General features: G+C 48.6%; 2 protein-coding genes across 3 annotated transcripts in view; one reads left to right on the top strand and one right to left on the bottom strand.

Moving 5' to 3' along the window:
- Window positions 1-927: 927 nt before the first annotated feature.
- Window positions 928-7,155, top strand: OTOP3 (otopetrin 3). Its single transcript, XM_013178821.3, has 6 exons — window positions 928-1,315; window positions 2,305-2,441; window positions 3,163-3,221; window positions 3,806-3,924; window positions 4,548-5,479; window positions 6,250-7,155. Exons 1-6 carry the CDS (start codon window positions 928-930, stop codon window positions 6,418-6,420), a joined length of 1,806 nt encoding a protein of 601 aa, XP_013034275.3. The 3' UTR covers window positions 6,421-7,155.
- Window positions 7,156-8,539: 1,384 nt separating this feature from the next.
- The window catches only part of HID1 (HID1 domain containing), a 29,435-nt gene continuing 26,909 nt past the window's right edge, over window positions 8,540-11,065 (bottom strand). For both annotated transcript variants that reach the window (XM_048064205.2, XM_048064204.2), the window contains exon 19: window positions 8,540-10,738. In XM_048064205.2, coding sequence (XP_047920162.1) covers window positions 10,675-10,738 — 64 coding nt within the window. In that variant the 3' untranslated portion in view covers window positions 8,540-10,674. The remainder of the gene's footprint in view (window positions 10,739-11,065) is intronic.

The raw sequence follows: 11,065 nt of genomic DNA, 5'->3' as shown, positions 1-11,065 counted from the left end.
CCACGCGCTGCGTCCATGGGCAGCCTGGTCTCGCCTGACCACAGCGTGCCAGCCAAGGAGATCACGCTGTCGAGGGCAATATGCTTCTCCTGAGATCTTTCCAAAAGCTGGATAGAAAAGCTCGCAGGCTCTGGCCATTTTTCTGGGCCAATCCCTCAAAATCCTCTGTGTCAGTGTGCTCAGGGCTCTGTGCTTTTTCCTCTGTGCTACAAGAAGAAAAAGAAAGAAAAAATGGTGTTAACTCTGCCCACCTCTGCCCTCTGGGGTGGGAGGCTGGGTCTTTTCCCAGCAGCTTGGATCAAAATTTACAGACCCCTCCTTTTTTTTTTTTCCCTCCTTTCCAGCTCTGTCGCAATTTATGCACCCATACAAAGAGTGCGATGTAAATCTCAGAGCCCAAAAACATAGAAGAGAGGTTGGACCCATCAACCAAGATCAAACAGGTCTGAATGTCAGAGCAGGTCTGAGCTTGTTCTGCATTCCCACCTAATCCCTACAGCAACAAAGGGAAAGGAGGAGACCTGAACCCAGGGCTGCACACAGGGGTGTGAAAGGTGAGGCTGAAAACAGTTTGGGCACTTCTGGTCCCAACAACTTCAGGTACATTTGGGAAGGACAGAGACACCAAATGGCCATTGTAATGCAAGCGTCTCTAGACAGTTTTTGGTAGAAGGGCCTTTTCTTTGTGCCTTGCAATGATTCTGGAAATTTTTAATGCTAACCTGGCCTAAACACCAATCTATTTTTTCCTCTCATCCAGCTTTTGGAGAGGGAAAGGGAAGCTGCAAAGCAAGTAAGGGAGGTCCCTGCACAAGCTGCTTTGACACCAGTGCACAGCACCTCCCAACCCAGCATGTCCCCTACTGCCCCTACGCTTTTTAACCCCCCTCTGTTCACCGTGGCAGGTGACCCGCAGGCAGAGGAGCCATGTCAGGCGACAAAGCCTCGAGGCAAAAGCCCTGCCACCACTGCAAGAGGAGGTCGACCTCAGCCCCAGCAGGCACCTCCACGATCCACTACGAGAAGTCCTGGCTGTACCGCCACTGCTCTTTGCAGCAGCGCGACAGGCAAGCTCAGAAAGCCGGGCAGCTCTTCTCGGGGCTGCTGGCCATGAACGTGGTGTTTCTGGGCAGCGCCTTCATCAGCAGCATGATTTTTAACCACGTGGCCATCACGCTGGCGGACGTCTGGATCCTGCTGTCCATCCTCAAGGTCGTGTGCCTGTGCTGGATCATCTACTACCTGCTGGGCACCAGTCGGCAGCCACACGCCGTGCTCTACCGGGATTCTCACGCGGGACCAGTCTGGATTAGGGGTAAATTCTGCTTTTATTTACCATCTCATGCCTTCCCCCTTCCTCCTGGAAGATACAGAATTCCCTGCTATTAAAAGATCTAGAAGCCACAGGAGATGTACGTAGGGCAATGTGAGTCTCCCAGTGCCCTGCCAGCCTGTGGTGCAAAGCCAGGGGGAAGACGGGGGCACACGGGATGCCACAGGGAGGAAGCAGAGCAGCCAGGGAAGCCTTGAATTTGATTTTCCTTCAGCCTCCGGTGCAATCTTGCACCGTGGTCCCTTCCCACCCACAGCCCAGCGATGAGCATGGTGCAGCCCCGGGCTTCCCTCCCCCTTGTTTAACGTCACAGCGCTCCCGTTTCCAGGGGAAGATTCCTGCCCAGTGAGTCACCGTGCAGTGACACCTGGCTTTCCTGGGAGATTTTCCATCGGTAGCTGCCCCACTTTCTGAAGTGACACTTCTCTAAGCAGCCCTGCCTCTAGCCTATCAGGGAGTTTATAATTAGTGCACGGTCTTGATAATTGAGCAGGGAGAATTGAAGGGAAGAAAGCTGCAAGCTACCTGAGGCTGCAGAGAGGCATTGAAGGAGAAAGAGAAAACAGCGGGACGGGTCCCAACTTCTTCAGGTTGCTGCTGCCAAAAGCCTCAGCGAGGTCTGCATTTATCTTGGGGTTTCTCCACAAGGCAGAAACCATCGCCCATCATTACCTTACTTCTGTCACTCCAGCTCGCACAGAAAAGGCAAAAAAAAAAAAAACACAACACATTCCAACCTTGTATCCAAGCACAGGAAAACGCCTTGCATCATCTCACCTCCAACCAGCCAAAGCACACAACTGGGTTCAGGACCCAGGCTTCCCTTTCTCCCCTTCTCTAAAATCACGGGACTTCCAAATGGGAAGGACACCAGCTCTGCACAAACCCAGGAGTCTCCAGACCCCAGCTGGGCTCAGATGCTCCTCACACGCGTCTTTGCTTATTTACTGGTGCTTTTGCTGTTTGTCCAGGGTCACTGCTGCTGTTTGGCAGTTTCAGCGTCCTCCTGAACGTCTTCCAGATCGGCTACAGCATAATACAAATCCACTGCAAATCCAAGGTGGAAATCGTGTTCCCCAGCATTGAAATCCTTTTTGTTTCCACCCAGGTAACGCACGTCACCCTCCTGGGAGCTCGCTTGCTCTCTCCATCCCGCTGCTGGGAGGCAAAGGGGCGGGGGGAAGTGGGGAGACTTGGGAAAGCGGGTGCATGTGAGGCAGGTGTTCTCATGAGCATTGAAGTATCAAACGCCATTTCAAATGACACCCACCCACATTCCCAATGTGGCAGGTTAAGAGACAAAGTAGTAAGATTTAGAAAGACATTGCTCTAGCGCTCGCTGACACACTGCAGAACCCAGATGGGTTTGCTTTGCAACACAGAAGTAGGGAGAGAGGAGAGGAAACTTCACAGAAATATCTTTGCACCAGCCTCTCTATTTGCTAATACATCCCCCATTAAAAAATAAAAAATCCTATGCATGTAAAGTATCTCATGCCATTTGGTACCAAGCCTCTTTTTGCCCAAACCCGTATTTGAAAAGTAAGCTAGCTCCCATCCCAGCAGCAAACACCTTGGTATACACAAGACAAAAAAAGGCAGATCTCCCAGACCTCCTTTGGCATTAGGTGCAGGCACACACATGCTGGGGTCACCCAAGGATGCCAGCATGTGTGCCAGCACTGAAACGCAGGTACACAAGCGTCCCTGTGCATAGAGGCAGGTTTCCTCCTACCCAGACACGTGCCGTCTTGCCCGCCCAGCCCTTTCCACCGCATGTGGCATGCTGCCAGCTTCACCCTGCTCACATTATTGTTATTGATTTGCAGGCCTTTTTTCTGTGGCATCACTCAAAGGACTGCATTCAAGTCCAGCACAACCTCACCAGGTACAAAAAGGGGGGAAAAAAAGCCTTCCACTCCCCTAGAGGAATTATTCCTTTCTATGTATTATTCCCCCTTGTTTCTGCCAGACCTGCCTCCATCTGACCTGGCACAAACTCTCTCTATTCTGCATCACACAAGAACCAAGCTACGACACGACCAGACCCACGCTCCTCACCATCTCTCTCTGGTTTCACGTGTGCCTTAACTGCTTCCTCTTGTTTCCAAACTCCTTCCCACTGCGTGGCTCATGGCCCTATTAATTCATGGGGGTGGTCTCCCCAGTCCCACCACTAGGAGTTGTCTCAACCTTCCCCCCCACATCCGCACCCAGAGCCAGGCCAGGTTCAGCAAGGAGCCTTCCTGCTCTTTGCAAATGGCCACATGGGGACATGCACAGCTGTATTGCACGTGCAAAGCCATGTCCCAGTGCCCACACACAGAACAGGCCCAAAAGCATGATATTTGCATGCGTCCATGCACACACAAGTGAGAAGCAAAGGGCAGCACTTCACGGCAGGGGGACGTACACTCAGATACAAACAACCTCCACAGGCAAGACTTTAAAAGCGCCTTTCTGTTCGTCCAGGTGTGGGCTGATGCTGACCATAGCCACTAACTTCCTCCTCTGGCTCTTGGCAGTGACCAACGACTCCATCCACATGGAGATTGAATCTCAGCTGCGAGAGGTGGAGCAGCGATTGGCAGGTGAGGCTCCTTTATCACGCATCCCTGCTCCTGTTAGGCTGAAGTAGATGACCTCTGGGGGAGACAACAGTTCTGGATCCCAGCGATTCAGATGTCACAACTGGTTCCCCCAAATTCTGCGACTTCCCTGTTACTGGACATTGTCTAGAAGAGATGGGCTGCACAGGGAGGACATCTCAAGCTGCTGGGGGAGGATGTGCCATGAAGCCATGCACTCAAGGGCTAGGAGAGGAAAAGCTCACCGTAAATTAGCATTTTTTGTTCACATTTGCCTATCAGCTGAAAGCAAAAGATTGCCAAAGTAGAAGAGACTTACATCATTGCTATACTTCACTTTCTGAGAATATGGGGGGAAAAAAAGGGGCGGGTGGAGTGGGACAGGATGGGTTGACTAATAGAGGGGGCTTTGCTGTGAAGGAAGGGGTATCTCTCATCCAGTACTTACGATGTGCTAAATGCTGTTATTCTGGAATCCTCACAGCCTTGAAGACCTAACTTCCTACTGATTGCTGTTACTGAGATAGAGACAGATGCTGTTCCTGCACACAAGAAACTTCCAGAGATGGCTGTGACATTCAGACCATCTCCCTCTTAATTGTTGCCTTCCTCTTCTCACACTCCAGGCAATGAGACTAACTCGTGCGCATGTCCAAACACAACCACCTGCAAAGTCTTTCAGAAGGGCTACATCCTGCTCTACCCTTTCAACACCGAGTACTGCCTCATCTGCTGCTCCGTCCTCTATGTCATGTGGAAGAACGTGGGGCGACGCATCAGCCACCACCATGCCCCTCACACCAAGCCCAAGTTCAAGCTCCAGGGGGTGGTCTTTGGGCCCCTGCTGGGTGCCGCTGCCGTAATCATTGGGATCTGCGTCTTCATGATGTACCAGATCCAGGCCACGGGCTCAGCCCCCAACCGCCAGGTCTTCGTGATGTATTATTCCTACTACATCGTGCTCCTGCCCCTGATGAGCGTGGGTGCAGTCGCCGGGACAATCATCCATGCCTTGGAAAAAAGGGAGCTGGACACGCTGAAAAACCCAACCCGCAGCCTGGACGTGATCCTACTGATGGGGGCAGCCCTCGGCCAGATCGCCATGTCCTACTTCTCCATCGTCGCCATTGTGGCCACCAACCCCAAGGACCTGTTGAACAGCCTCATCCTGTCCTATTCTGTCCTGCTCATCTTCCAGTACATCACCCAAAACATCTTCATCATTGATGGGCTCCAACGGGAACCATTCGTAGCAGCAATTGAGGCAAGGCACGCAGGACGCTCTGGGCAGCATTCAGTGGCTTCAGAGCTGCCTGGTGAAGAGACAACGACACCAAGGAGCACACAGGAGCACGCACAGGCCTCGCTCAATAAAGAGGAAGAAGTGAGTGAAGAGCAAAATCATGAAGCGCACGACCAGAGACGAGTGAGTGTGCTGGAGCTGGGGCAGGAGTTCCGGAGAGTCTCTCTGTCCTACATCCATTCCTACTCTCACCTGAGCTGGAAGAGGAAAGCATTAAAGGAGATCTCGTTCTTCTTGGTTTTGTGCAACATCATAGTAAGTATTGCTCTCTGCCACATCACAGCTTCACTGAGTCGTGATGACCTGTGATACCAAGACAGATGTGCTCTCTTCATCTTCCTTCTGGGCCACCCTTCCAGACAAGGAAGCTTTGCCTACAAGGTTTCAGCCTCCTGCTGGGGCAAGTCAAGTCTGTTCTCCTGTTAACGTCCCAGTTCTGTAATTCTGAGCTCCCTCTTTCCCACTCCCATAATTTTAAGCTTCCTCTTTTACCTAAGAGTCAAATATGGTGACATTTCCAGGGTGCAGGAAGGAGACAGCTAATAAATCCTTAAATGCCAGGATTTTAGCTTCTGAAAACATTATAAAAACCATTAAGGGTGTTTCATGAGATAGCTGGAGGAACAAGCAACCAGCAGTGAGGCTTTGTAATCAGCAGTCTGCGGGACTGGAACTCACCTAATGTGCTCTGGCATCCTGAAGCAACATGAAGTTTCATTACAACCTTAAACAAGTGAAAATGAATTGGTCAAGGAAACAGAGAAATTCTGTAGAAAGATGAAGCTGCCTGGGGCAGAGTGAGGTTATCATTAAACTTCCAGAAATTTAACAGACAGTATTTGACATGTAGCAAGGAGCCAGCAACATAACTAGAGAACTTCCCTCCTCTTCCCAAGCAAGGGGACCCCTCTGACACTCTTGAAATACTCCTACAGTTACTTGAGCCAGTGCTGAGATTAGAGTGCAGGTAGGAATCAGCTTGCCATCCTCTGACTTGTGCTTTTTTTTTCCTTATGCCTCTGTAGCTGTGGATAATGCCCACATTTGGAGCTCACCCTGTGTTTGAGAATGGACTGGAGAAGTCATTTTATGGCTACTCTACTTGGTTTGCCATCGTGAACTTCGGCCTCCCACTGGGCGTGTTCTACAGAATGCACTCCGTTGGGGGACTTCTGGAGGTTTACATCTCAGCCTGAACCAAGCTCTCATCACTCCAGAGGCTGCAGTGAAACGACAAGGCTGAACAAGGATGCAGTAAGCAGTGGATATGCACGTGGAAGCTTTTAAGCTTTTTCTCTCCAGCTTCTGCTTTGACTTCTCCTTACACAACATCTCCACGAGCTTTTGAAGAAAATGATGTTGGTTTATATTGTTATTTTTTCTCCACAGAGAACAGAATGAAAATCCACTAACTAACTGCCTTACTGCCCTGCAGGAGCACGCTGGCACTTTTCAGTAGCCTGCCAATGGATACTGTATGGTAAAGTGGGACTTTACCAGCTGCTGTTGAACTCTTCCAGACAAAAGAATGTAAGAGCAGCCTGCAGCGAGAGCAGAGGCTGACCTACACTCCACAGAACTTCAAAATCCACAGCCAAGGACCTCCAGCCCCACCACTGCTTGCCAACCCACCGCCCTGCAGCACAGAAAAGCCCTACCAGTACCAGGCCCACTAGAAGAACAAACTCCCAGTCGTTCAGAAATAAACCAAAAATACAACTTGTGTAATTTCCAAATGGACCATTATGCTGGGAGCTGCTGTAGTGATCACTAACACTTATCCTCGCTGCTGCTTTGCACATCCACAAACATTTCCCAAGGTCCACATGAAGGAATACAGTTCCACAGTGTGGTGCCTGATCAAAGACCTGTTCGTACGTGCTCCGCAGGAGCTGCTTGCTTGGAAAGCACATGGGGGGTGCAAGGGGGCTTACGACTATGGGTCTTAAAAACAGACTGATGAATGGAAATAAAGAGAGATTGAATGCTCATGTGTATCTGGTGAAATCTCTGGGACTGCTCTTCACTCACCAAAGACCAGACTCAAAAAGTTATCTGAGCATTCAGAGGTTATATGAGATTTAAGGGCAGGCCTTGGTTTACATAATTTTTTTGTTGTCAAGAGCTTTCATAACCTTTAGCCAAGGCCAAAGTAGCATGGTACAAAATGCGTCTACATTATTGCTTTGGTTCATCTATAAATCAATCCTAGAAGCAGTGTGGATTTAGGATAAGAGCATATAAAGGTTTTGGGTTTTTTGTTTGTTTTGTGACGCTCTAGATAAGTAGACTCCCAAGACAGGACCAGTGATGAGAGCTAGAAACCCCGACTACATGTATCTCATTCGCCTTCTCATTTACCATTCAGGCAATGAAAGGACTTCCCTCTGAAACTAAAAGTGAGAACGATTGCATGAGCATGAACTTTGTCCAATGGGTGTTTTTACTCAGGCCTGTGTCAACAGAAATATGCCATGAGAAATAACAGCTGGATAAATTAGGCTCCAATAAAGTTAATTATTATTCTCATTCCGTTTTGTACCAAGAGATCTATGGGAGATGCATGCCATGGTCTGGCCCTTTCAAATTATAAAAAAAATCTCAAACCTGCTCCCTAGTTTTTGACAGCGTGGGGACAAGGAATGATGTACTTCATGAGCAAACCCATGACCCGGACTTTTTCTGTGGCACAATAGCTAAAACACTGTTTTAGTTACTAAGCCTCCACCGAGTAGCGACTCTGGAGGCCTCCCTCTGAGATATAAATGCTAAGTCCCGTAGGTACTACACACAACTGTGGACTGAAAGAGAAGTTGATGTGATTTCTTGCTGGTGAACAGGCTGGATTACCCGAGTACATGATTAGCACGAATAGGAATGAAGCCCACTTCCTCCAGTTCTTAAAAACGAGGCCCTCTTTGTCCTTTCCTAACACCACTCAGTTCTAACACTGCACATAAAGGTAAGAAATCCCACAAGGAGCAACAGCAAAAGCACTCCTGTTTTATGGGTCTCAACCGCACAAAGATTTTAGTGCACAGTTCACAAACTCAGGAACCTCGTTCCTGTTTGCTCTAGTTCCTTTTCTGTACCTTTTGAGGCAGTTACCTTTGATGATGTCTCATGCTGTAAGCACAAAAATGGCCAGAAGTACACAGTTCAGGCTCCTTTTCCGTAGTCTCATCTTCATTTGTGATTTAAAAAATCCACACACTGCAGAAGAAGCCAGCACATGGTTCCCTAGTAGCACAAATTACCCCAGCATAAAACAAACAATATTATAAACCTCTCTGTGGGAAAAAAATAAACAACCAATTGCATGTTTCAGATAATCTTTATCTTTCTCTCTGTAAATAAGCAAATAGTTTACAGTGCAAGTTGATTTCCACAGAACAAAGATTAGACTCCAAACACCAAGAAAAACAACAAAAAGTGTTTCCAGAGGGACTCACAAAGAAACAAAGCAGAAAAGAGGATGGAAGAGATCATGAGAACCAGCAGATCCACAGGAGGGAAGAGGCAAGCGCGTGGGAAACAACGTCCCATTCTGGCTGTGAGGTGCAAGTGCCATACAGCCAGAGGCTGGCCCCACCAAATCACATTCGTATATATGAGAGATTCCAAGTAAAACAGAGACCTCACCCTGCTGGTATCTGAACAGAGATGGGGTCAGGATGGGTGTAGTGCTAAATGGCAAAGTGGACTGGAGATGGGGCAGAGATGGGGTGGGGAAATTAACCTCTATTTCCCATATTTCTTATCCTTCATAAAAAACATTCTGGCTTTATTTCAGTTGTCAGCTGGCCTAGGACTCCAATCCACTTTCAGTGCCAAAAGTGGAGGAAGCCACCTGACTACAAGCCAGCAGTACACTAAAGCAGCACTCTCTCTAGGAGAAGAAAGGCAGACAGCCGTGTTGCTATCACTCCAGCTCCAAAACTTTGGGAAGTGTTACAAAAACAAGACTGTGTGCCTTACCTGCCCCTTTTTTCAGGGTGTGAGACCAGTTTCCAAGGAGTGGTCTCCCTGGTTCTGAGCAAAGGCAAACAGCTCATGGCCAGGGATCTTCCTAACAGGCTGAAGACCACAGCACCAAGGGCTGTTTTGAAGAGGGAAAGTTGTCAGTTCGTGACAGGACCCCTCACATTTCTTTGCCTGAAGACCACACAGGTCATAGACAGCAGCCCCTCCCAGCAGAATTTAAAATTTGACTCAGACCCCAGGATGTCTCCACCTACCAGTGTGCAACTACGTGCTGCTGAACCAAGCCAACGACAGCCAGTCTCCCACTACTTCTAACTCTGGCTTCCCAGACTTTGCATAACTCAGGACCCAATACATTCAAGATCTGATAACTCAGTCACTATCAAAATGCCCTGAAGAATCAAACTTTGCCTTCGCGCTCTCCACTCCCTAGTGACATGGAGATGCTTTTCCTCCTACAGCTTCCAACTTCCTGCCACAACTTCCCTGAGTGCCTCCCTCGATTCCCTGCCTTAGACAGTCATGTGCAAAAGGCCCTTCCACTCCCTACATTGCACCAATCTGCCAGGCAGAGATGGAAGGATATGGTTTCTTTTAAACCCACGTGACACTGTCCTTTCTGTCAACTGGAGAAGTCTAAAGGAGGCTACCAGTCTCTTCTCCTTGTTCTCACTGAGCCAGTCCATTCCTTCCTGTGTGTATACAAGGATCAAGCAGGGCTTTCCAAAGTGATGCACACACTCCGTTGCAACACCTGACTATGAAGGACAGGCTGCTGGGCCTGGAAGCCCAAGAAAAACTTCTCTTGCCACGCCAAAGCACCAGTTGCTACAAAATTTCTTAAGTGGCTTTCCAGGAAAGGAGTAGAGAGATTCAAAACTGAGACACAGAATTTTCCTTCAGTAAATTCTCCCTTTCACTTGGACGGAAAAGATTTCCCTACCGATATACAACTGAGACACCAGGGAGACACCTGCAGCCAGAAGGGATGCCCCGGAAACATTATGGAGCCACATGAAAGTAACTGCCGTTTCCAAACCCTGTCTCCTGCAGGAATAGCAGCTTCTCCCTTGCACCCAATTTACAGCTAGACTTTTTCAATTAAATGCTGACTCTGACCAGGGCAAGGACAAGGTCAGATTGGTTTCCAAACCAAATCCAGGAGCAAAAGAGTAATAGAAGAGCTAAGAACAGTCTGATTTCTAGTGCAACCACAACAATGGACAATCCCTTACACATCTTTCACTCAAGATTCATAGTGAAGGGTGAGGGGAGAGAAGTGAGCTGGGGGGAGGGATGTCCAAGCAGGTCCCAATTAAAGCTTTAAATGACAGGGAGGTAAATGGAGTGATTGTCCTTTTGGTCTCTCAGCTGGATGTGAAATGCAGGAATAGCTGTGACAAAGCAGCACACAGCAAAGTCCTTAGAGATCCAGTGTATTTCTCTTTGTAGAGGTAAGTGCTCTCTTAGACACGCTGAATTTCAAACAGCTTCACATCCGTGTCATACCAGATCGGGGGATCCACATTCCTGGGAGAGAAAGACAAGATCCACCTTATTCTCTGTGGCTAGGTACATGGAATTCAAATCTCATAGCCAGGATTGCAGGAGCTGGCTAAACATAATGCATTCAGCTTGCAAAAAAGGAAAACACTGGTTGCGAGACAATGGTCCTTAAAGGGTTGACACAAAATCCCACAAAGCCAGAGCTTTGCATGAAATCTCTGTACCATCCCCTCTAAGCAGCAGCAGGGAATAGAAAAGCTACAAAATCCCTAATGAGCAGTACTCCCAGACCAACTCCCTTCACATCTCCCACTCACAGTTTCAGACCAACTGATTCACCGTAGTCTTTTC

The sequence above is a fragment of the Anser cygnoides genome, chromosome 19, assembly GCF_040182565.1.
Source record: "Anser cygnoides isolate HZ-2024a breed goose chromosome 19, Taihu_goose_T2T_genome, whole genome shotgun sequence".
Classification (NCBI taxonomy): Eukaryota; Metazoa; Chordata; class Aves; order Anseriformes; family Anatidae; genus Anser; species Anser cygnoides.
The sequence above is the reverse complement of the archived record's forward strand: the minus strand, read 5'-3'. Positions and strand labels throughout refer to the sequence as shown.

Excerpts from the sequence above, each read along its gene's own strand:
- OTOP3 (XM_013178821.3), top strand. The coding sequence starts at position 928 with ATGTCAGGCGACAAAGCCTCGAGGCAAAAGCCCTGCCACCACTGCAAG. Across the intron at positions 3,925-4,547 it reads GGTGGAGCAGCGATTGGCAG|GCAATGAGACTAACTCGTGC; the intron begins GTGAGGCTCCTT and ends CTCACACTCCAG. Across the intron at positions 5,480-6,249 it reads TGGTTTTGTGCAACATCATA|CTGTGGATAATGCCCACATT; the intron begins GTAAGTATTGCT and ends ATGCCTCTGTAG.